This window comes from Hylobates moloch, unplaced genomic scaffold, assembly GCF_009828535.3.
Source record: "Hylobates moloch isolate HMO894 unplaced genomic scaffold, HMol_V3 SCAFFOLD_1, whole genome shotgun sequence".
Classification (NCBI taxonomy): domain Eukaryota; kingdom Metazoa; phylum Chordata; class Mammalia; order Primates; family Hylobatidae; genus Hylobates; species Hylobates moloch.
Genome location: NW_026652276.1, coordinates 45,445,243 through 45,468,452, shown reverse-complemented (window position 1 = coordinate 45,468,452; position 23,210 = coordinate 45,445,243). Strand labels below are relative to the sequence as shown.

The following is a 23,210-nucleotide window of genomic DNA, read 5'->3' as shown; positions in this document are numbered from 1 at the left end:
ACTTTCACTCAAGTAATTCCACTTTTAGAAATTTATCCTAACAAAAATAATCAATAATGTTCAACAAGACATAGCTACAGAAATGTTTATTTTAACCCTACTTATAAAAAAAAAAAACAACCAAAGAACCATCTTACATTCCCAAAACAAGGAGTATAAAGAGAAAAATTCTATCAGAAAAGATGATTACCTTTTTACTGTGAAAATAGAGAAACTGAGAATAAGAGGGGTTAAGAAATCTAACTAAAGACAGAGCTATTAAATGGCAGAACCAGGATTTAAACTCCAGGTCGGCCTGATTCTAAAATATCTGCAAATATCTGGCAGAATCAACTGAAAAGACTCCCAGAGCAAACAACAAGTGAATGAAAAATCAGGTTTTATTACGGAAAATTTGAAACTACAAAAGTAGACTAACAGTATAATGAATCCTCATGCAAGCATTACTCAGCCTCAAAAATTATCAAATCATGGCCAATTTTATCTCACCAATATCTCCATCCACTTCTCTTGTTTGCTTTTTGGGAAGCAAATCTTAGATCATGTCTTTATAGGGTTAACTTCATAAAGAAAAAAAATACTGCATTATATTCTATCAAATGAAACCTATAATTAAGAAAACAAGTACACTTGCATATAAACCATAATACTGTTATGGCTTTACTTTTAGGAATATTTAAATTAATTAGAAATAAAGAGTATGTTTCAGATATAAAGGAGGAAAAAGCCCAAGAACAGATATGAGAAAAAGAAAGATTAAACTACTGTACCTTGATTTTATTGAAACTGTGTAAGTATTTCCAAGAATTGCCATAGTTGGAATAAGGATAAATGCCAAAGGTTTACATGGATCAGGATTAAGTTTAAAATAATACCTATAATATTAAAAAAAACAACCCACAAATCAACAATGACCTGATCATTTTAAATTTTCAGAATCAATAGAATATTGTTAAAGACATTCCAGTAGCAATATGGATATGAGAGCTCTAAACAGTTCATGAAATATCTGATAAATAATTTTTGCTCTATATCATCTTTGTATCCAAGGTTTTAGAAAGAGAATTATGATCAGAAACTACTAAAGGAAACGAAAATAATCAGTATGAAAGCACCTTCTTTTTGTAAGCAGTATATGTTTAAAAGGGCATAAAGTTTAAAAAAACAAATTACTTAAAATACATGAGTGCTACTCTATAACAAAAAAGATAAAATGAAGGTTCATAAAGTTAATTATCCCTTATCTTTTTAAAAATCCAATTCATTTCTTGCATTTACTGACAGTAAAATGTCTATAGCCTTTGAGAATCAAAAATTTGTGCTCCTCAAATAATTCTGACAGCAAATCTGTGAACAAACATCTGGATATTGACTAAAATGAGAAACAGATATAAAAGAAGGATATTAAAATCTAGCAACCTTTGATTTAATTTGAACTTATTTTGGTTCTGCCAACTTAAAAAACTTCCCAGTATTTAGTTACTTGAAAGTTTTATATCATTTTTGAAAACTACATTGAATAGGGGTTCAACTACTACTTGGATGAAGTGGCCTTTTATTTAGTAATTGACCAGTGAATAAAAATACAATTCATCCTTTTGGGCTGATTTTTTGAAAAGTTTATATTCCCGAAGTTTATATACACACAGTAAGGGAGAAAATGTGAATGTATTAAAAATAAATTGCTCGAACCCGGAAGGCAGAAATTGCAGTGAGCTGAGATCGTGCAACTGCACTCCAGCCTGGGCAACAAAGCGAGACTCCATCTCAAAAAATTAAAAATAAATAAATAAATAAATAAATAAATTTCAGGTAATGTATAGCTTCCTGTTCCTGAGGAATTTTCATTAACCATTAGGAATCTAGCAAGTCTCTACTTAGGGATATTTATTGTTTGAACCACATAAACAATAATTATATAAATAAAACGCACCTAAGATTCTTTAGCCAATAAATTAGAGAAGGCATGCTGAGTAATACAATCCATGTTAGTAAGTTAATTACAGTACTGTGCATGCGAAGGCTATCTTCAGCATCGTTAGCAGATAAACGAAGATGGTGTATTGAGGAGTCTTTATGATGATTGGATTTCTTTTCACTTCTTCTAGAGTGTTTGGGATTCTATAAAACAATAAAGTAAAAATATCAAGACACTAAACAAAAATATATTACTTTATTTAGAATCATACTCATTACTTATTAGCTAAATAAGTACATCTTTCCATTACCAAACTGACATAAAATCCTGAAATTACTTTGCTTAAAAATACTTTAAAATAGTTACAAAACCTTTATTCTTTTGACTTGCTATTTCTACTGCTGAGAATATATCCAAGTAATTATTCAAAATAAAATTTAATAGATAATAAACTTTTAAAAAATGACATAGGTACTGACAAAAGATGAACTTACAAGTCTTTTAAAATATTCATTAGGTTCACTTTACTTAAATTCATAATACTGTATCTTTTAAGCACTATGAAATCCTAACCTTAAAAAAATAAACTCATATTTCCCCATGTTCTTTCATTTTAAATTTATGTAGAGGTTTGAAAATAAAACTTACCACAGGCTGGCTATTCTTAAAAGTTGTTAAGCTGGCTTGCAGATGAACAACCTAAGAAAAATAAATTGCTGTTTAATTTTACTTTTATTTTGAAACAAAACATATAAGCCTTTTGGTATTAAAAATGAGAAGCACTGTAATCTGAAATTTTAAAAATGTAAACCAAAAAGTCATTTAAACATTTAAAAACATTCTTATACAAAACAACAACTACACATGCTGGCTATTATGGATTAAAAAACAAACAAACAAACAAAAGCAACAAACAAATGAATAAAAAACCGGAAACAGAAACAAAACAATACAAACTTCTGGAGTATGGTGGGGCCAGGATATACCGCTATACCTTTTATAACCTGTAAAAGCCTATGTTTGAATGATGCTTTGTTATAGCAACTTAAAGTGTCTTGTAAGTCAAAGAGTTCATTACGTTCAATAAAGTAAAAGGATATAACACATTTCACATATTTTAAGTCTTTGAAAACCAGAAACCAATTATATACAGTGGTGAAATGTTTATAAGAACTGGAAAAAATCTTTAAATTTAATTTATTAGGGTTATTTAAGTATTTAAGAAATCTTTGCTTAGTGGGTCAGTGGTTTGAATTACCTAATTTAAAAAATACTAAAATTATTATTTATAAATCAAAGTAGCCGTAAATAATTTTTTAAGAAGCATATAAATTTCCTTTGGAAAACTGAAAATAATATATGATATGCATGTATTTACACTTTTAAAAATTTCATTTTTAAGGAAAAAAAGAATTATCCGCTCTGATGTCAACTGTCTGTTCCTAAGAATAACATGGAGAGAATACACCTGTATTACCTCCTGGATTTTTTTTTTTTTTTTTTTTTTTTTTGCAAAGCTGTCAGCTATATCAGATGTGTTTTTCACTTCTTCAGTAAAAATATTAGCCTAATTATTTTTATTGTCATCTTCTGATCCTTCAGCAACATTTGTAACATTTTATATTATCTTAGCATGATTAATAGCTTGATCCTACTGACATCACTTTTTGTTTCGTCTCTTACCCATGTTCAAAAAGAGGTGTGAATATAAACTGCTCTAGTAAAATGTTAAAAAAAAAAACAAAAAAACTTAACACTTGTAAAGACCAAGAAGCAAGCAGAAACAGATTATATCTTCTCCTTTCCCTTTCCTTTTTAACAACAAGAAAACCCCAAATTAGATCAATAATTTCCCTTTTCCAGTTAATTTTATGTAATTTAAATAACTAATTACATTCAAACCCATTATGTAACAGAAGGTTACTACAGTGTTTATGAGAATTTTTGTTAACAATGCCTATGGGCATCCTACATGTGCCTAATACAAAGCTGAATCATTTTGGCCATACTGATTTGACATACCTTAAACACATAGTAAAGGTAAGAAAGAAGTATGGCTAGTGCTCCACAAGTTGTCCAACTAACTATGATCAAGACGATTGTCAAAAAGGGCAAGTCTGGTGATATCATCTTGATATCTTTAGGAAGTTCAGAGGGTCTGGAATTACAAGAATAAAGTTTAAAATATATATTAACAAATATTTATATAGTCACATATAAGAATAAAACAATATAGTACCCTCCCAGTCTCTCTTGCTTATATGCAAATATATAAGGTAAACAGTAAGATATTTTTTAAATAAAGGCAAGTGGTCCCAATATTTGATTTTAAGTTCTGTAATGTATTGTGATAACTCCTCTACCATTTTGATAATACTATAGCTGATACTTGTACTACAGGTGAAAAAATGTTACCAAAGATAATCATTAATTATACACTCTGTGCCATACATCTCCAGTCTTGACAGGAGGAGAAACTATGTTCTATTTCTTAAAGCCTAGAGACCACTCAGACCCTTGATGGTGTTACTATCAGAACCTCTATCTGAAGCATCTCAGAAGGGTGGAGGAAGAAGAATCACACCCACCATAATCCCCTCTGTGACAGGAAATCACATGACATGTCTGGTAAGGAGGAGTGGCAATGGGCACTAGATTGATGATTTACCAGGAAAGCCTACCAGTAACTTCAGATTCAAACTGTGTCATTGGGCCCATAATAAAACTCTAGGCAATGTTTTTGGAGCTTTTATACATCTCATCTAATCTGATCCTAATATCTGGATTACAGTCTCTTGCCCCCTGGTTTCAATACAGAAGTCAGCATATAAAAGCAGTATTATAGGAGAAACAATCCCTCCTGGGAAGGATTCACAACCATGAAATTTAAAACTATCTGTGTAATTTGTCAAACTTTTCTTATTAACTCTTGAGCGCTAAGGTCAAAATCAAATGTAACATTTAACTTGTAATAAATCATTAGCTGGCCGGGCGCGGTGGCTCACGCTTGTAATCCCAGCACTTTGGGAGGCCGAGGCGGGCGGATCACGAGGTCAGGAGATCGAGACCACCGTGAAACCCCGTCTCTACTAAAAATACAAAAAAATTAGCCGGGCGTGGTGGCGGGCGCCTGTAGTCCCAGCTACTCGGAGAGGCTGAGGCAGCAGAATGGCGTGAACCCGGGAGGCGGAGCTTGCAGTGAGCCGAGATCGCGCCACTGCACTCCAGTCTGGGCGACAGAGCGAGACTCCGTCTCAAAAAAATAAAATAAAATAAAATAAAATAAACGATTAGCTTTCACAGACATAACTTTGAACATTAACCCATACTTTCACTAGTTATATATTTTTCCTTAGAAAATAGTTTAGTAAAAATAATTAATTTCAGGTTCCTTATCAGAACATATATTTCTTCTTAAAGCAATAAGAAAGCTGTTAATCATTCATTCTTTACCTTTTCAAAGCTAGCCACAATGAAGAAAGAAGTCTCACAGATGCAGAAGACAGTAGGCCACTCCAGTAGGCAGTACACGTTCCAAACAGAAAGAGAATCAAGGATATCAGGGGGAAACACATACTCTGACTAGTTAAAATGACGGCATCTAATTCTGGTAACAATAATACATCCCACAATTCTTTAAACCATTTATACCTGCGGAGAAAAGAAAATATAAAAGCAAAAAACCCAACAACTGAAATTTAAGGACTTAATATTTGAGGTGTCTGACTATTCAAGAGAGTCTCTAAAGTTCCATGATACTTAATTTATAATTATACTGAAAAACAAATTTTTAATTCTTTGTTTGAACAAGTCATTTATTTTCCAAGTGAGCCTACTGATCTTCGAAGATCTGCATTTCAGTATAGCTTTACTACTCTCTGTTGATCCTAGTAGAAAGTAATATGTTCTTTTCTTTTTTTTAGAAAGCCAAGTTAGTTGTAATGATGCAAAAAAAGATCTACATATTGATGCTTAACCAAAAATCTGAAAATGTGACTAAATTAAGAATGGAATGTTAACTAGGGTAGAGAGGTCTAAAATATACTTTTAAAAGTGATCAGAGAGGCACTGTTTCATCAATACCCTGTAATGATTTGCATTTGAATCTAGGATACTCACAGATCACGGACTATATACACCTATTTACAAACATTAAAGGCAGTCTAAGTTAAGACTGATATACATAAAGTGAATAATTACTTTTGAAATGATACTATTGAAGTAGGCATTGACATACTTATTAGACCTTTGCCTAAGAGAAAAAAAAAATCCCATTTAACGAAACAAGTCAACTGCCAAATCTGTATGAAAATTTATATTGCATTATGGAACCAAATAAAATGTAAAACACAATTAAAATCATTGTCACAGATAATAAAACTTACCCCAACAGAAACTTAATGATAATTACAAAAGGATCAACTTTGTATGGTTTGGCTTCTTTATCCAACATGGTAGCATATTCTAAGCAACAACCTGGTGATTTAAAAAAAGTTACTTACATGCAATTCACAGTAAGTAAGTATGAGATACACTATATCCCACGTTCTGTATAACAGCAACATATTTTATGTCAGAGAAAGCAAGGATCTTCATTACTATCACAGAGACTCTTCTTGAAAGATTAAAAATAGCTGTAATTCAATGGTTCTTATATTACAGTACACATTCAATCACTTGTAAAAACAAATTCAGGAAGTCAAAGCTGGGGTTTCACCAGCTGTATTTTCACAAAGCTCCACAACTGATTTAAAAAATTAGCTTTATGGGACAAAATTCTGATATAATTCTTCTATTTAAAGTATATACAATTCAGTGGTTTTTAGTATATTCAGAATTGTACATCCATCACCACAGTCTTAGAACACTTTCATTACCCACAAAAGAAAGTTTTATTTCAACTATTACCTCCCAAATTCCCATCCTTTGGCAACCAGTAATCTACTTCCCTTCTCTAAAGATAGACCTATTCTGAACACTTCATGTACATGGAATTGTAATATGTGGTCTTTTGTGATAGGCTCCTTTCACTTAGCATTTTTCAAGATTCATCCATGTTGTAACATATACCAGTATTTCATTTAATTTCTTTTTAATCAAATTCCTCTTATTCCATTGTATGATTATACTACATTTTATTTTTCCATTCATCAATTGACAGACATTTGGGTTATTTCTGCTTTTTGCTGTTATGAATAATACTCCTGTGAACATTTGCATATAAGTTTTTGTATGGATATATGCTTTCATTTTTCTTGGTTATATTCCTAGGAATGCAGATGCTGAGTTATGCAATAACTTTATATTTAGCCATTTGAGGAACTGTCAGACTGTTTTTCACAGTAGTGACACTATTTTACACTCCAACCAGCAGTGTATGAGGGTTCCAGGTTTTCCACATCCTCATTAAAACTTATTATTTGTCTCTTTAAAATTATAATCGTTCTAGTGGGTATAATCCACAGGTGATTTTTGATAAGCATCCTTGGTTCAGAACTACATATTTAATTGGCTGGATACCTAAGCCAATACTTAAAGCCTCTAGATTAACCAGCATCAAATATCCCCTAGATGTACATTCTATATGTTTGAGAATCAATTATCAAGTCAGTTGAAACCAAGAAAAACGAGACTTTTTTCAGACTTTCGAAACAAGATAGACATTTATACTCAAGTCTGGTTGATGTCATAGTGTCAGAATAATCTCTCTTTTTTTTTTGAGAAAGAGTCTCATTCTGTCACCAGGCTGGAGTGCAGTGGCGCGATCTTGGCTCACGGCAACCTCTGCCTCCCGGGTTCACGCCATTCTCCTGCCTCAGCCTCCCGAGTAGCTGGGACTACAGGCACGTGCCACCAGGCCTGGCTAATTTTTTTTTTTTTTTTTTTTTTTCAGTAGAGACGGGGTTTCACCGTGTTAGCTAGGATGGTCTCGATCTCCCGACCTCGTGATCCGCCCGCCTCGGCCTCCCAAAGTGCTGGGATTACAGGCATGAGCCACCACACGCAGCCGGAATAATCTCTTAATTAAAAGGCTGGGTCTGGCACAGATGAACTGAATATTGCTTACCTCTTCCTGGAATATAGGTTAAATCAGGTTAAAATTAACACTAAAGGCAGACTTGAAGTTGTATAAAAGTAACTGAAGGGCGCTAAGTAGCTGTAGAAAGATTTGAGCGGAGGGGATTTATGGACTGCTGCTTTAATATATTCAGGCCAAACTCTTTTTTCCCTGCTCCTGCCTCCCTTAATCACTGCCCAAGCCCAACGAAACAAAGTTTTAGCCTCCTGGGAAACTGTTAATAACTGCTATACTCCAGGGAAGGTTTTGTCCATTGTACTACAGTTTCTACATCTGCTTCTCCAGATCCATTCTCCACCCCTCACTTTTTCCTGAATTCTGGGAGGCTGACTTTTATGGACTGGCTTCTAGGTAAGTTCAGGAATTAAGAGGTATCAGCAGATAGGAGGGTAGGAGAAAATAAGGTTAGTGTTATGTATTTCCTCATCTTTTTCCTGCTGAGCCACAGGTTGCCAGTGGCTGTAGTGTTCCTGCACCTAAGGCTACAGCTCCAGGAATGTTATCCACTCCTACAGCCCTCTAGGTTTGTTCCTTCTCTTGTCCTGGTAACTTGGAGTACCAGATGGCTCTGTTAATAGTTTAGCATCTTATCATTTCTTGTTGGTTTCTCTTAACCTTGCATATACCTTTGAAATAGTCCATTAAAATCTCAAGTATTCCATTCAGTATGCCAGGATCTAACTGACACAGTTGATACAGCTCAAATATTACAATAAATGCCTACTGTGTGCTTGGCACTATCTTAGGCACTAGGAATAGAATGGAGAACAAGATCAGGCTCTACATTTTAAGAAGTGTTCAGACTATAGGAAGAAAACTTCAAGTGCCAGGGTATAAAATGGAGAAAACAAGTGAGGAATTTTCTTGGGGATGTCTTAAAACTTAAGAAGATCCCAAACTCTTGCAAATTTGGGACAGAGGGATGATAAATTTAAGAAATCATCTGTCTTGTTTAGCCACATGTAGGATGAAAAGGCAGCAATGAAGCATTGGCTCTTGGAAGGAAGGCGGGAAGGAGGAAGGAACAACAGATGGACGGACAGAAGGAAGGAAGGAAAAATGGAAGGAAGGGTGGAAGGGAGGGAAAGAGGAAGATGAAAAAAAGAGATGGGAGGGGAAGGAAGGGAAGAAAGAAAAGGAAACAAACTAGGATGGCAAGGAAGGAAATTAGGGAGTGAGTGTTTCTTATTAGAAGTATACATATTATGAACGATTCTTGCAGCAGCAACAGCAAAAAAAGAACAGGGATGGGGATCGGTGGGAAATAACCTGAATCTGATCACACCTATAGCTCTAATTATCAATTTATAGAAATAGAAAAACATGTTCAACTCCACCAAGGGGATGGAATCAGTAAACTCCAAACATAGAAAATGCAAAAGTATAAAAAAGTTTTATTTGATAAATTATAAGGGGAGAAAACGAGATGGAGAATAGACCCTACAGATAAAGAAACAATTCAGTTCTGACAATGAAAGTTGTCAGAATTAAAATGGAGTCACGGTTTTTTTGTTTTTTTGTTTTAAAACAAAAAAAACAAAAAAAACCCTGACAAATAGAGCCAGGGAAGGCTGTGAAGGGAGGGTTCTCATGCTTGTATACCTAATAGCAAAACTGTCACAGAAGACTCTGCAAAAACCACAACTCTGCACAAAGGCCACTGCAACCTTACACACACACAAAAATACTTCTCTGAGGACATCTGCCCAGCAACTACTTGTCCAACCTTGGGCTGCCACCACCCTTGTTATGGATCCTTATAGCCAAGGATAATTATTTCAAAACAATTATGTAAATCCTCCTAATTTTTTCTTTAACACCCATTTTCTTCCTTTACCTTCCTGAATATGCAAACAATTTACTATGACCTGTGGATTCCTGTTCCAATACCCTATTCCCAAATAAACATTATTTGCTTTTAGAGAGCCCCTCTCTGTTTGTTATTTAGGTTGACATGAAGAGTGTCCAGAGGTAGGACTTGGAATTGGATTACTTTCGGACACAGTTTGTGATGCTTAGAACTGGTGTGCAGTACTCACTTGAGCCCCTGGAGCTCTCTGCTTCCACGGCACACCTTTTGTCAGGCCAAGACTCTCTCTCCCTCTAAAATCAAGGTAGAACCTCTTGACTTTATTCTGGATCTGGTAAATAAAGGACCTTGCATCTCTCCTGGGATGACAGAAGACCTTTTGTCTTTTCTGGCAAGTCTTCCCTGGTGTAAAGACAAATGTCTTTGTGGTTTGAGGACCCAAGTTTCTATGGAATTTACATTCTGTCGGTTAGACATGTCTTTTCTAGGGAATTTATTTTTGGTTTTCTGTGTGCCTAATGTAATATTTTACTTGATCTGCATCCTACAGGCTACTTTACCCCAAATTTTGTTCCACAGCCTTAATTACATATAGGGGTCCAATTTTGTCAGAAATGTAATTTGGACCTAATTATCTTTCATAAACCAGTGAGTTTGTGTTACTACTTTATAATTAAAATCTAATTATCTTTCATAAACCAGTGAGTTTGTATTACTACTTTATAATTAAAATTCCAAAATGAAATCTATAAGGCTTTTGAGTGTGTCTATATATGTTCAGGTACATTTATACATATGTACATGTATTGGCATAGTTGGCCAAAATCTCCTAAGAAATTCTATTCAGATTGGCTTCAATAAATGAGTACTCATATAAATTATATACTAATTAACCCAAGTGTCTTTTAGTTCAGTGACTGAAGTAAATCTTTACTAAATAAGCTGGTTCTCATCTATTAAATACTAATAAGTGACAGTTCAAATTACTTGTTAAATTTAAGGTTACTAAGAGTTAAATTTCTAGTTAAAAATAAAAATTAATTTATAATAACAATTCTAATATATATAAAATATATAAAAAATGTACTATTGATGAGAAAAATTATAAGAAAGGCATACAAATGTGTTCTTTATTGAGAAAAAATAATTTTGTCTAATTTGGATGTTACTTAAAGGTTGTTTCAAAATATAGATTTAGAAAAAAATAGAAACAAGATAGAAAGGAACCAGTAAGTAAGAGAGAGATGTGAATAAAGTTATGGGTTGAGAATGTGTTTTTGGTAAGGAAGGTTAAAAACAAAACAGAATAGTTTTTATAAGAACAACTTATGTGATCCATTTTTGTCCTAAAGTAAAATGACTGGTTAAGAAATAGGAAATATTTGGACAAGACAGAAAGGCTAAACATGTTATCAAAGGTCTGAGTAAGTCATGAAAAAAGTTGATGAAGAGTGACTTTATGAAAGAAAATTCTGCATGTGATCAAATTGGCTATAAAAGAGATTTGTGTCTTTCTAAAGATTAAGCTTCGATATTAAAGATACACTAATGCAAAACTAAAAATTTGGTCCGCTATGTAAAAGCAGCAAGGCTTTCTTGAAATATTCACTTCCTCAGAAAATTGGAAAAGGTTTTGCTTCACTAACAGCCATCCTCTACACTGTCCAGAGTTTCTGTTTCTGCCACATTTCCTCCTGAGATCTGTTCTTCCTCTCTCCCTTTGAGAAGGCCTCTTGTACACCAATCACAGACAAACAGAGAGCCAAATCATGAGTGAACTCCCATTCACAATTGCTTCAAAGAGAATAAAATACCTAGGAATCCAACTTACAAGGGATGTGAAGGACCTCTTCAAGGAGAACTACAAACCACTGCTCAATGAAATAAAAGAGGATACAAACAAATGGAAGAACATTCCATACCCAGGGGTTGGAAGAATCAATATCGTGAAAATGGCCATACTGCTCAAGGTAATTTATAGATTCAACGCCATCCCCATCAAGCTACCAATGACTTTCTTCACAGAATTGGAAAAAACTACTTCAAAGTTCATATGGAACCAAAAAAGAGCCCACATCGCCAAGTCAATCCTAAGCCAAAAGGACAAAGCTGGAGGCATCACGCTACCTGACTTCAAACTATACTACAAGGCTACAGTAACCAAAACAGCATGGTACTGGTACCACAACAGAGACATAGATCAATGGAACAGAACAGAGCCCTCAGAAATAATGCCGCATATCTACAACTACCTGATCTTTGACAAACCTGACAAAAACAAGCAATGGGGAAAGGATTCCCTATTTAATAAATGGTGCTGGGAAAACTGGCTAGCCATATGTAGAAAGCTGAAACTGGATCCCTTCCTTACACCTTATACAAAAATTAATTCAAGATGGATTAAAGACTTACATGTTAGACCTAAAACCATAAAAACCCTAGAAGAAAACCTAGGCAATACCATTCAGGACATAGGCGTGGGCAAAGACTTCATGTCTAAAACACCAAAAGCAATGGCAACAAAAGCCAAAATTGACAAATGGGATCTAATTAAACTAAAGAGCTTCTGCACAGCAAAAGAAACTATCATCAGAGTGAACAGGCAACCTACAGAATGGGAGAAAATTTTGGCAACCTACTCATCTGACAAAGGGCTAATATCCAGAATCTATGATGAACTCAAACAAATTTACAAGAAAAAAACAAACAACCCCATCAAAAAGTGGGCAAAGGACATGAACAGACACTTCTCAAAAGAAGACATTTACAGCCAAAAAACACATGAAAAAATGCTCATATCACTGGCCATCAGAGAAATGCAAATCAAAACCACAGTGAGATACCATCTCACACCCGTTAGAATGGCTATCATTAAAAAGTCAGGAAACAACAGGTGCTGGAGAGGATGTGGAGAAATAGGAACACTTTTACACTGTTGGTGGGACTGTAAACTAGTTCAACCATTGTGGAAGTCAGTGTGGCGATTCCTCAGGGATCTAGAACTAGAAATACCATTTGACCCAGCCATCCCATTACTGGGTATATACTCAAAGGACTATAAATCATGCTGCTATAAAGACACATGCACACGTATGTTTGTTGCGGCACTATTCACAATAGCAAAGACTTGGAACCAACCCAAAATGTCCAACAACGATAGACTGGATTAAGCAAATGTGGCACATATACACCATGGAATACTATGCAGCCATAAAAAATGATGAGCTCATGTCCTTTGTAGGGACATGGATGAAACTGGAAAACATCATTCTCAGTAAACTATCGCAAGGACAAAAAACCAAACACCGCATGTTCTCACTCATAGGTGGGAACTGAACAATGAGAACTCACGGACACAGGAAGGGGAACATCACACTCCGGGGACTGTTGTGGGTTGGGGGGAGGGGGGAGGGACAGCATTAGGAGATATACCTAATGCTAAATGACGAGTTAATGGGTGCAGCAAAACAACATGGCACATGGATACATATGTAACAAACCTTCACATTGTGCACATGTACCCTAAAACCTAAAGTATAATAAAAAAAAAAAAAAAAAAAAAAAGACAGGGTCTCGTTCTGTTGCCCAGGCTGGAGTGCAGTGCTGCAACTGTAGTTCACTGCAACCTTGAACACCTGGGCTCAAGTGATCCTCCCACCTCAACCTGCTGAATAGCTAAGACTGCAGACATGTGCCACCATACCCAGCTAATGTATTTTTTTAAAACTTATTTTTTTTTTTTTTGTAGAAACGGGGCCTCCTTGCCCAGGCTGGTCTCAAACTCCACTCCTCAAAAGTGATCTTCATATCAGCAGGGCACGGTGGCTCACGCCTGTAATCCTAGCACTTTGTGAGGCCGAGGCAGGTGGATTGCCTGAGCTCAGGAGTTCGAGACCAGCCTGGACAACATGATGAAACCCCTGTCTCTACTAAAATATAAAAAAAATTAGCTGGGTGTGATGGTGGGCACCGGCTGAGGCAGGAGAATCACTTGAACCTGGGAGGTGGAAGTTGCAGTGAGCCTAGATCGAGCCATTGCACTCCAGCCTGGCGACAGAGCAAGACTCTGTCACCAAAAAAAAAAAAAAAAGAGCCAGGATGACTATAGTTAATAATTTATTGTATATTTTAAAGTAGCTAGAAGATTTGGAATGTTCCCAACACAAAGAAATGGTAAGTGCTTCAGTTGATGGATATCCTAGTTATCCTGATTTGATCTTAACACATTATACGAATGTGTCAAAATATCACATGTACCCAATAAATAGGTACAATTATGTATCAACCAAATAAATTAAAAATAAAATACTTCTTAAAAAGTAATTTGAGGCCGGGTCCGGTGGCTCACGCCTGTAATCCCAGCACTTTGGGAGGCTGAGGCGGGCAGATCACCAGGTCAGGAGTTCAAGACCAGCCTGGCCAACATGGTGAAACCCCATCTCTACTAAAAATACAAAAATTAGCCAGACATGGTTGCGGGTGCCTGTAATCCCAGCTACTTGGGAGGCTGAGGCAGTAGAATCACTTGAACCTGGGAGGTGGAGGTTACAGTGAACCAAGATCGCACCATTGCACTCCAGCCTGGGCAACAAGAGCAAAACTACATCTCAAAAAAAAAAAAAAAAAAAAGGCATTTGATAATATTAGGGCATTATTGTTAATTTTTTGATGTGTATTATGGTTAAATGTTTTGCCCCTTTTTAAGTCATAAATACTAGCAAATTATTAAATGAAGATAATTACACTGCTTGATTCCTATATGTATTTTTAAAAATGACTTAATCTGATTAGACTCAAAGTTATTCTTTCCATTAAAAATGACACTGATACAAAAGTGACAAGCTAAGAGAATGTTAATAATTTGCAGGTCTTAAGACCACAAATTGAAGGTCTCTGGACTAGCTTCCTCAAACTATTTGGGATTGGTGGTTGATAGTGGAAAAGTAATAAAGATGCAGAGAAGGCTCATTAAAAAATCACATGCTATTTTGGAGTTTTCAAGAACAGAATAGTAGCTACTATTATGTGGCATAATTATAAAATAATAAATAAATAATAAAAAGGGAGTTCTAAGAACTCTCTTAATTATGTCTCTTGATTCAATATAATAGAATTATATATAAACACATATGTGGAACTAATAGTTGTTCTACTTTAATATTCATAACAAAAGTAACTTAAAAATTAGAAGCATTCTTACCTGTTGAGAAAAGAGAATATAATTGTCCTCTATAAGCAAGAAGGATATTAGATACAACATAAGCAGGAAGAGCTCCACCATGAAATCTAACTACCTAAAAAACAGGTAAGTCAGTGGGCAACTCCTGAATATTCATGTTAATGAAATAAGTGTACTTTCACATAAAATTTAAAAGTTGCTCTTCAATTTATACGTGACATGGCCACAAAGATATTTCCAGTAATAAGTATCAAAAACTCTAAGTAAAATACATGTTGAAAATACATAGCAAACTCAAAATGTATCTGAATTTTTCATCAAAGGCATAATAGAACATATAATTGAGTAGCATATACTACAAAACTGTTTTTCAGGACACACTGATTATTTAATACGTTCCAGGCACGACAGTAAACACCTTATATGCATTATCTCATGTCCTTCTCCCAGTATCTTTTGAGGTAGTTCTTATCCCTATTCTATAGACAAAGAAATTCAGGCATGAGAGCCCAACTAACTTGCATAATTTAAAACATAATAGGTAAGTTACTTAGCTTCCCTTCTCTATGTCTTTATCAGTAAATGGGGACAATACTAGTATGTACCTTATAGGTACTTATTAGGATTAGACATGCATATTTGTGTAAGGCATTCAGAATATTAACTCACACATAACAAGTTATGAGAAAATGTTAATTGCTTTATTAACTTTTTATGTCCTTCACTGTGTTTGAAAATCTTATGGAACTATAAGTTTTAAAATCAGTGCCTAAGTTCATAATCATTATGTTATAGTGCCTCAAGTCATTCTATCAGCTCTCTGTAAAATACATATAATAACAAAAACAAGCATTCCTATACACCAGTAACAGACAAACAGGGAGCCAGATCACGAGTAACTCCCATTCACAATTGCTACAAAGAGAATAAAATGCCTAGGAATACAACTTATAAGGGACATGAAGGACTTCTTAAAGGAGAACTACAAACCACTGCTCAAGGAAATAAGAGAGGACAAAAATAAATGGAAAAACATTCCATGCTCATGGATAGGAAGAATCAATATCATGAAAATGGCCATACTGCCCAAAGTAATTTATAGATTCAATGTTATCCGCATCAAGCTACCATTGTCTTTCTTCACAGAATTAGAATAAACTACTTTGTTTCATATGGAACCAAAAAAGAGCCAGCATAGCCAAGACAATCCTAAGCAAAAATAACAATGCTGGAGGCATCACTCTACCTGACTTCAAACTATACTACAAAGCTACAGTAACCAAAACAGTATGGTACTGGTATCAAAACAGATATACAGACCAAAGGAACAGAACAGAGGCCTCAGAAATAACACCACACATCTACAACCATCTGATCTTTCACAAACCTGACAAAGACAAACTAAATGGTGTTGAGAAAACTGGCTAGCCATATGCAGAAAACTGAAACTGGACCCCTTCTTTAAACCTTATATAAAAATTAACTCCAGATGGATTAAAGACTTAAAGTAAGACCTAAAACTATAAAAATCCTAGAAGAAAACCTAGGCAATACCATTCAGGATATAGGCATGGGCAAAGACTTCATGACTAAAACACCAAAAGCAATGGCAACAAAAGCCAAAATTGGCAAATGGGATCTAATTAAACTAAAGAGCTTCTGCACAGCAAAAGAAACTATCATCAGAGTGAATAGGCAACCTACAGAATGGGAGAAAATTTTTGCAATCTACTCATCTGACAAAGGGCTAATATCCAAAATCTACAAAGAACTTAAACAAATTCACAAGAAAAAAACAAACAACCGCATCAAAAAGTGGGCAAAGGATATGAACAGACACTTCTCAAAAGAAGACATTTATGTGGCCAACAAACATGTGAAAAAAATCATCATATGTTTCTTTCATCATCATCTGGTCATTAGAGAAATGCAAATCAAAACAACAATGAGATACCATCTCATACCAGTTAGAATGGCGATCATTAAAAAGTCAGGAAACAATATGCTGGAGAGGATGTGGAGAAATAGGAATGCTTTTACACTGCTGGTGGGAGTGTAAATTAGTTCAACCATTGTGGAAGACAGTGTGGCAATTCCTCAAGGATCTAGAACTAGAAATACCATTTCACCCAGCAATCCCATTACTGAGTATATACCCAAAGGATTATAAATCATTCTACTATAAAGACACATGCACACATATGTTTGCTGCGGCACTGTTCACAATAGCAAAGACTTGGAATCGACCATCAATGATAGACTGGATAAAGAAAATGTGGCACATATACACCATGGAATACTATGCAGCCATAAAAAAGGATGAGTTCATGTCCTTTGCAGGGACATGGATGAAGCTGGAAACCATCATTCTCAGCAGACTAACACAAGAACAGAAAACCAAACACTGTATGTTCTCACTAATAAGTGGGAGTTGAACAATGAGAACATATGGACACAGGGAGGGGAACATCACACACCAGGGCCTGTCCAGGGGTGGGCGGCTAGGGGAGGGATAGATTTAGGAGAAATACCTAATGTAGATGACAGGTTGATGGGTGCAGCAAACCAACACAGCATGTGTATACCTATGTAACAAACCTGCACGTTCTGCACATGTACCCCAGAACTTAAAGTATAATTTTTAAAAAAGCCTTAAGTTCTTTTAATGTCGTATTATTAAAAGTAAATTTACTTTAAAGCATGTTCTCCATTCCACAGAATTTTTTTAGAACATGTATAGACTTCTCTGGCAACCTGAGGGAAACTGTGGAAGTACAAGCTTACTACAAGCTGCAGAAAATTTCAGAAAATTCAGGGTCTCCTTAAAGTTCCTCCATGAATTCCCAGGTAAAAAGAGAAGAGAAAAATTCAGATAACATATAGCCCATACTTGTGACTTACAGTTTACAGCTCTGCATGGAAGGTTGGGAAAGCTGAGTAAAAGGGAAAAGACCATTTTGCTACCTAATACCAAATCATACATGACAAGCTGGGAAATATACTCTACTTATCGAGAGTTAAGCAACATAGCAGGCTCAGGAGTCAGACTCCTGGATTTAGATTCCAGCTTTGCCTCTCACTAGCTCTGTGTCCTTGGGCAAGTTATTTTACTCCTCCATTACTTTGCCTTCTCTATATATATATCCTCATCTGTAAAATGAGATAAACAGCACTTACCTCACAGGGATGTAAGGCTTAAATACGTTCACACTTGCATAAAGCATTTGGAATAGTAACTGGTACATGGTAACTGACTGGGAAATATTAACTGTTATTGTTACCTTTAATGCCCTTCACTGTGTTTAGACTCTTGTAACAGGTCCTACACAGAGTATTCTGAATATAAAATTTATTTCAATGATAGAGGATCACTGTTATGAGTATTAAATGTTATACTGGGCTACAGATACAGCTGGGTATATAAGATACTACTAAACTTACAATCATAAACTGGCCTCCCTATCTCATAGTCAAACTGTAGCCATACTTAGCATTTGGTGCAGTATTTCTTTAAATTTTGACTTACAAGCCAACATTGAAAAATTAAAATATTTCGTCTAAAAATTCAGATTTCTAGTTTCTCTTAAAAGCTGACGATCTGGCAACACTGGACTTCATTGCTGCACAGAAATGATTTACCAGCATTTATGGAATTCTCTTGAGAAGGTAACTTCAGTTCATGCTTTGCCCTCTTTTTCATAAGAGCAGACTACAGAATATGTGAATATATTTTCCTCTTTCCTTTTTCAGAAAAAAATTTAATTTTATGAAAAGTTATCTATTGAAGGCCAAAGTTTCTCTTTATTCATTTTCTCCAATCTTCTGTGACTGAATCAGCAACATTCAAAATATGTATTATTTGTTAAAACAAGTAAGATCTACAACTTTCATTCATTCTCTTACTACCTACAAGCTACATTTTTAAACAAGCATGAAGGAAGAACATCTTATGTCTTTTCAATAATTTGGGAATTTAATTAATACAAATTCTTTTTTCTTTAATTTTTTTTTTACAGAACTAAGCTTAAGCTTCAATAATATAAATTCTTTAATTGACATTTTAAAAAGAATCCACCTTTGATACTGTAACACCTGTACATCCTCAGTCTTTAGAAAGACTTCCACATCAAAACAAGAATACTAGGTCTGTCCTCTTTTGGTTTACAATTATGCTTGACTCTACAGTATCAAGCTGACTTGACTTTTCTTGTTACTAAACTGAATTATGAGACACAGGAATTATATGGATACGAGAGTATGTTATATTCCTACCCCAAACCACTGTTTACAGTAATATGCTCTTTCACCATACTAAATATACAATAGTATGAATTTGAGAGATTTAATTGGTCCCTTAACATTTTATAATATGTATTGTAATTATCCATGATGCTATTTTCCAACTTATACTAAGATTTTAATCTTCCCTTCCTAATTTAGCACAAAATTTCTATATATTAAGTTAGAATTTTATAATGTTCACAAATTAATAATGATCATAATCTAGTTCTCACCAAGTTGCTCTGAGGATTAAATGAGATAATGCGTATAAAAATGTTTCTAATTTAATTTTGCCTTGTGAGTTTTATTACTGTATTAAATGACTTAGAGTTAAAATAAAATTCTACTATGCCTGCATTGCAAAATACAACAGACCAAAAAAAAGTGAAAGTAATAAAAACTATAATACAAATTTGACTGAATATTAAAACTATATAACTTCACTAACTAATCAATTGTTATCTTATTTATGTCCAGGTTGCACAATTGTGCAAATTATAGTGATGCTAAGTAATATCTATAGTTCTACTGCTTTATGCAGTATTTTTGTAATATTATTTGCTAACGAATTCAACACATTTATCTTTAATAGAATTTATGTTTACCTTTTACAAACTGAGCATGCACAATATAAAAAAGTTATTTGAAAACATTCATTTATATGGCAGAGCCTACATATTTTATTGTACTATGAATTTATAGTGTAGTATGAGCAACATGAAATCTTTTTTCTTTTTCTTTCTTTTTTTTTTTTTTTTGAGATGGAGTCTCCCTTTGTTGCCAAGGTTAGAGTACAGCGGCACAATCTCAGCTCACTGCAACCTCTGTCTCCCAGGTTCAAGCGATTCTCATGCCTCAGCCTCTTGAGTAGCCAGGACTATAGGTGTGTGCCAGCACGCCTGGCTAATTTTTGTATTTTTAGTAGAGGTGGGGGTTTCACCAGTTGGCCAGGCTGGTCTCGAACTCCTGACCTTAAGTGATCTGCCTGCCTTGGCCTCCCAAAGTGCTGGGATTACAGATGGGAGCCACCATGGCCAATCATGAAATTCATTTAGGCAAAAATATTAATTTCTTTGAGAATCAGGTATCAGCTCTCATTTTTTGGATGTATCAAACATGAAAGAATCACCTTAAAGCAGGGGTGGGCAACTATGGTCTGTGGGCCAAGAATAATTTTTGGATTTTATTAAAGTGTAAGAAGAAAGAAAAAGAAAAAAGGAAGAAGACAGAAGCAACTACAGCAGTGGCAGTAGCAAAAGATACTGTATGTGGTCTGCAAAAAATTATTGATTATCCAGCCCCATATGGAAAAATCTACAACCCCTTCCTTAGAGTTATCTATTCATAAAGCAGTAAATAATCAACCAGCCAGGAATCTCTCTTACCTGTCCAAGTATTTGTGAAAAGGAAGTCTTAACTGTCACCTAGTTTAAAACAATTATTGAAAAAAAAGGTTATTTTCCTCTAAACTCCTTTACATTTTATTAAATTGAGCACTTATGCATATCTCTAAGCATAACAATTGATTTTCTATAATGGTAAACCTTAAAGGCACTCAAGATCTTAAAGAATCTTCTGAACCACCATGTAAATTGTATTAAGTATAGTTTTACTGTTTAGTATACTTTCCCACATATCTAATTATTTGACAGTTGAGTGAATGCTATTATGCCCCTTTACTACCTAAAATATTTAATTAAGTAGAATATCTTATTACCATTACCATATCATGCCAGCTAAAGAAATTTAAGCCAAAATAATATTTTAAAAAGAAATCATCCTTAATTATCTCTACCACAAATACAACTTTTTTGATAATTAGGAAGTCTATTTGATATTAGAAAGGAGATAAATATTTTTAGGGAAGTTTAAAATGATTTTGTCAAAATATGGACTTCTGAAGATATGCAGTATTTGTAAAAAAAAATGGACATTTTGAGAGCATGCAGTAGTTGGAGTCAAATTTTTATCACAATTTTTTCTATTGCTTTAATATTATAAATATGAACATGCAAATTAAAAACTACTGTGGCCCTGAAAAACCCTTAACTGTTAGAAACAGGAAACAAGATATCAAAGCAATAATAAATTCCACAAAATCTAAATTAATTCATAATATAAGTTCAACTAAAACTTGGCTGGAGGAACAGATTCTATTAATTTGACAATATCAATCCTAGTTTACCCTTGAAAAGTTAGTTCTAACAAAGAATCCAAACATTTAAGCTTGGTTTAAAGCAGTTGAGCAGAAATAAAATATTTCACATAAACCAGAAGCCTATGATGTCATAACCACTGAAATGAGTACTTTAACCACTTAAATCTGGGATCTAGGGGCTCTTCATTCATGAATCCATAAGTAAGTAAAATGTTACTCTCAAGTCTATTCCCCTTAACACAAAGAGATGTACTTTGATTACAAAATAAACACAACAGGTATGAAATCACACATTTTAATGACTAGCAGAGCTTAAAATAATTAGTGAAAAGGAAAGAAGATCCTTAAGCTAACAACCAGTAGAGCTATACACCAATAAGTATCATGTCAGTTACTGCAGTAAGCCCATGTCAGCTGACCTCATGATGTTCTTCAATTTATAAAAAAGATTCTGGACTTGGGGCTTCCAAATTTAGAAGGTTAATCTACAGTCTCATTTTTTTGCTTTATCTTCTATTACTTATTAAGATGCATACATTTTCAAATGGCCCAGCTTTGGAGATGCTAAGGTGGTGTTAACAGGAAAAATGAAGAATATTTAAAATATTTTAAATGCCTATTTTTTATATGCATTGGCTTCCATACCATCATATATCTGAAGCTTATATAAAAAGAACATTTCTAGCTTATTCTACAACTAAATCTTAAAAATTAATCAAACATACAACTTACCTCGTACCGACAGTCTGATGACGTGTACATTTTTAATAATGCCACATGGGTATCATTTTCTGGTTGAGCAATATGGAGTTTCAGAGAAATTTCTGTGGAAGATGGAGCCCTGAAGAGATAACTTAAATATCAATTCTCAAATACAAAATGCTGGTAAAGAGCCATGGCTAAGTTAATCCTCAGCACAATACAACTGAATAATGTAGAGGAAGCTAGGTGCCAGACACATAATTGTGGATGGGCACTTTTTCAATGATATCACAATTGTTTGAATGCTCCCTCTAGGACACAGGAGTTGGGAGAGGGTGGAAGGGGGTTCAGGTTCCAAGGAAGTAAAGTTTAAGTTCTCTATCATTTCATAAGAATACTATATATTAAATTACAGGAACAATGCTACATAAAGGATACATACATTTTACTGAGGCATTTTAATAATTCATGATTTAAATAAATAAACTAAGCAGAATATCTATTATTCAAAAACACCAAAGTTTAAAGTAAATTCTTTCAAATACTTACTGTGCAATGGTTAGTGAATCTTCATAAGACCAAGGAATATGAAGTTTATAGATACTGGTTATTTCTTCTGTTAAAACATTAAAAAAATGTATTGTTAACAACATGTTACCCTAAACGTTACATAAACTACCATAATATCTAACTAATTATACAATTGTCCATTTCATTAAAAAAATCAGTACAGGTTACATTACATGATAAAAAATTATGGCGAATTCCTAAATAATAATGCTTTAATTAGATTTATAATAGATATTAGAGCAGATAGGCAGTATTAAGAAAGTGGAAAAATACTAAATAACTAAATCTGAATTACTACTGTAAGACATAAAGATATACAGCATTTTTAAAATGTGGGTATTTAAAGTGAAACAGATAAAAATGCTTTACTGTTAAGAAAGGGTCTATGTTAAATTCCCTGGAAATATAAACAACTTTTCTATTATAAATTTAATTTTACTTCACATAAAAATATATGGAAGAATAAGTATTATAGAAAATTCGAGTTAACACCTATTGAGTCTTCAAATGACA

At 34.2% G+C, this 23,210-nt stretch overlaps 1 protein-coding gene across 3 annotated transcripts in view; it reads right to left on the bottom strand.

Moving 5' to 3' along the window:
- Positions 1-23,210, bottom strand: part of PGAP1 (post-GPI attachment to proteins inositol deacylase 1) — a 79,560-nt gene that overhangs the window by 6,310 nt on the left and 50,040 nt on the right. For all 3 annotated transcript variants that reach the window (XR_009213833.1, XM_032755082.2, XM_032755084.2), the window contains 10 exons: positions 22,677-22,743; positions 22,158-22,266; positions 20,653-20,691; positions 15,008-15,101; positions 6,304-6,394; positions 5,372-5,569; positions 3,941-4,076; positions 2,567-2,617; positions 1,934-2,121; positions 771-875 (listed from right to left, as the gene is read on the bottom strand). Coding sequence is in view for 2 of the 3 variants with exons in the window: in XM_032755082.2 (XP_032610973.2) it covers positions 771-875; positions 1,934-2,121; positions 2,567-2,617; positions 3,941-4,076; positions 5,372-5,569; positions 6,304-6,394; positions 15,008-15,101; positions 20,653-20,691; positions 22,158-22,266; positions 22,677-22,743 (1,078 nt within the window). In the remaining variant the exon portion in view is untranslated. The remainder of the gene's footprint in view (positions 1-770; positions 876-1,933; positions 2,122-2,566; positions 2,618-3,940; positions 4,077-5,371; positions 5,570-6,303; positions 6,395-15,007; positions 15,102-20,652; positions 20,692-22,157; positions 22,267-22,676; positions 22,744-23,210) is intronic.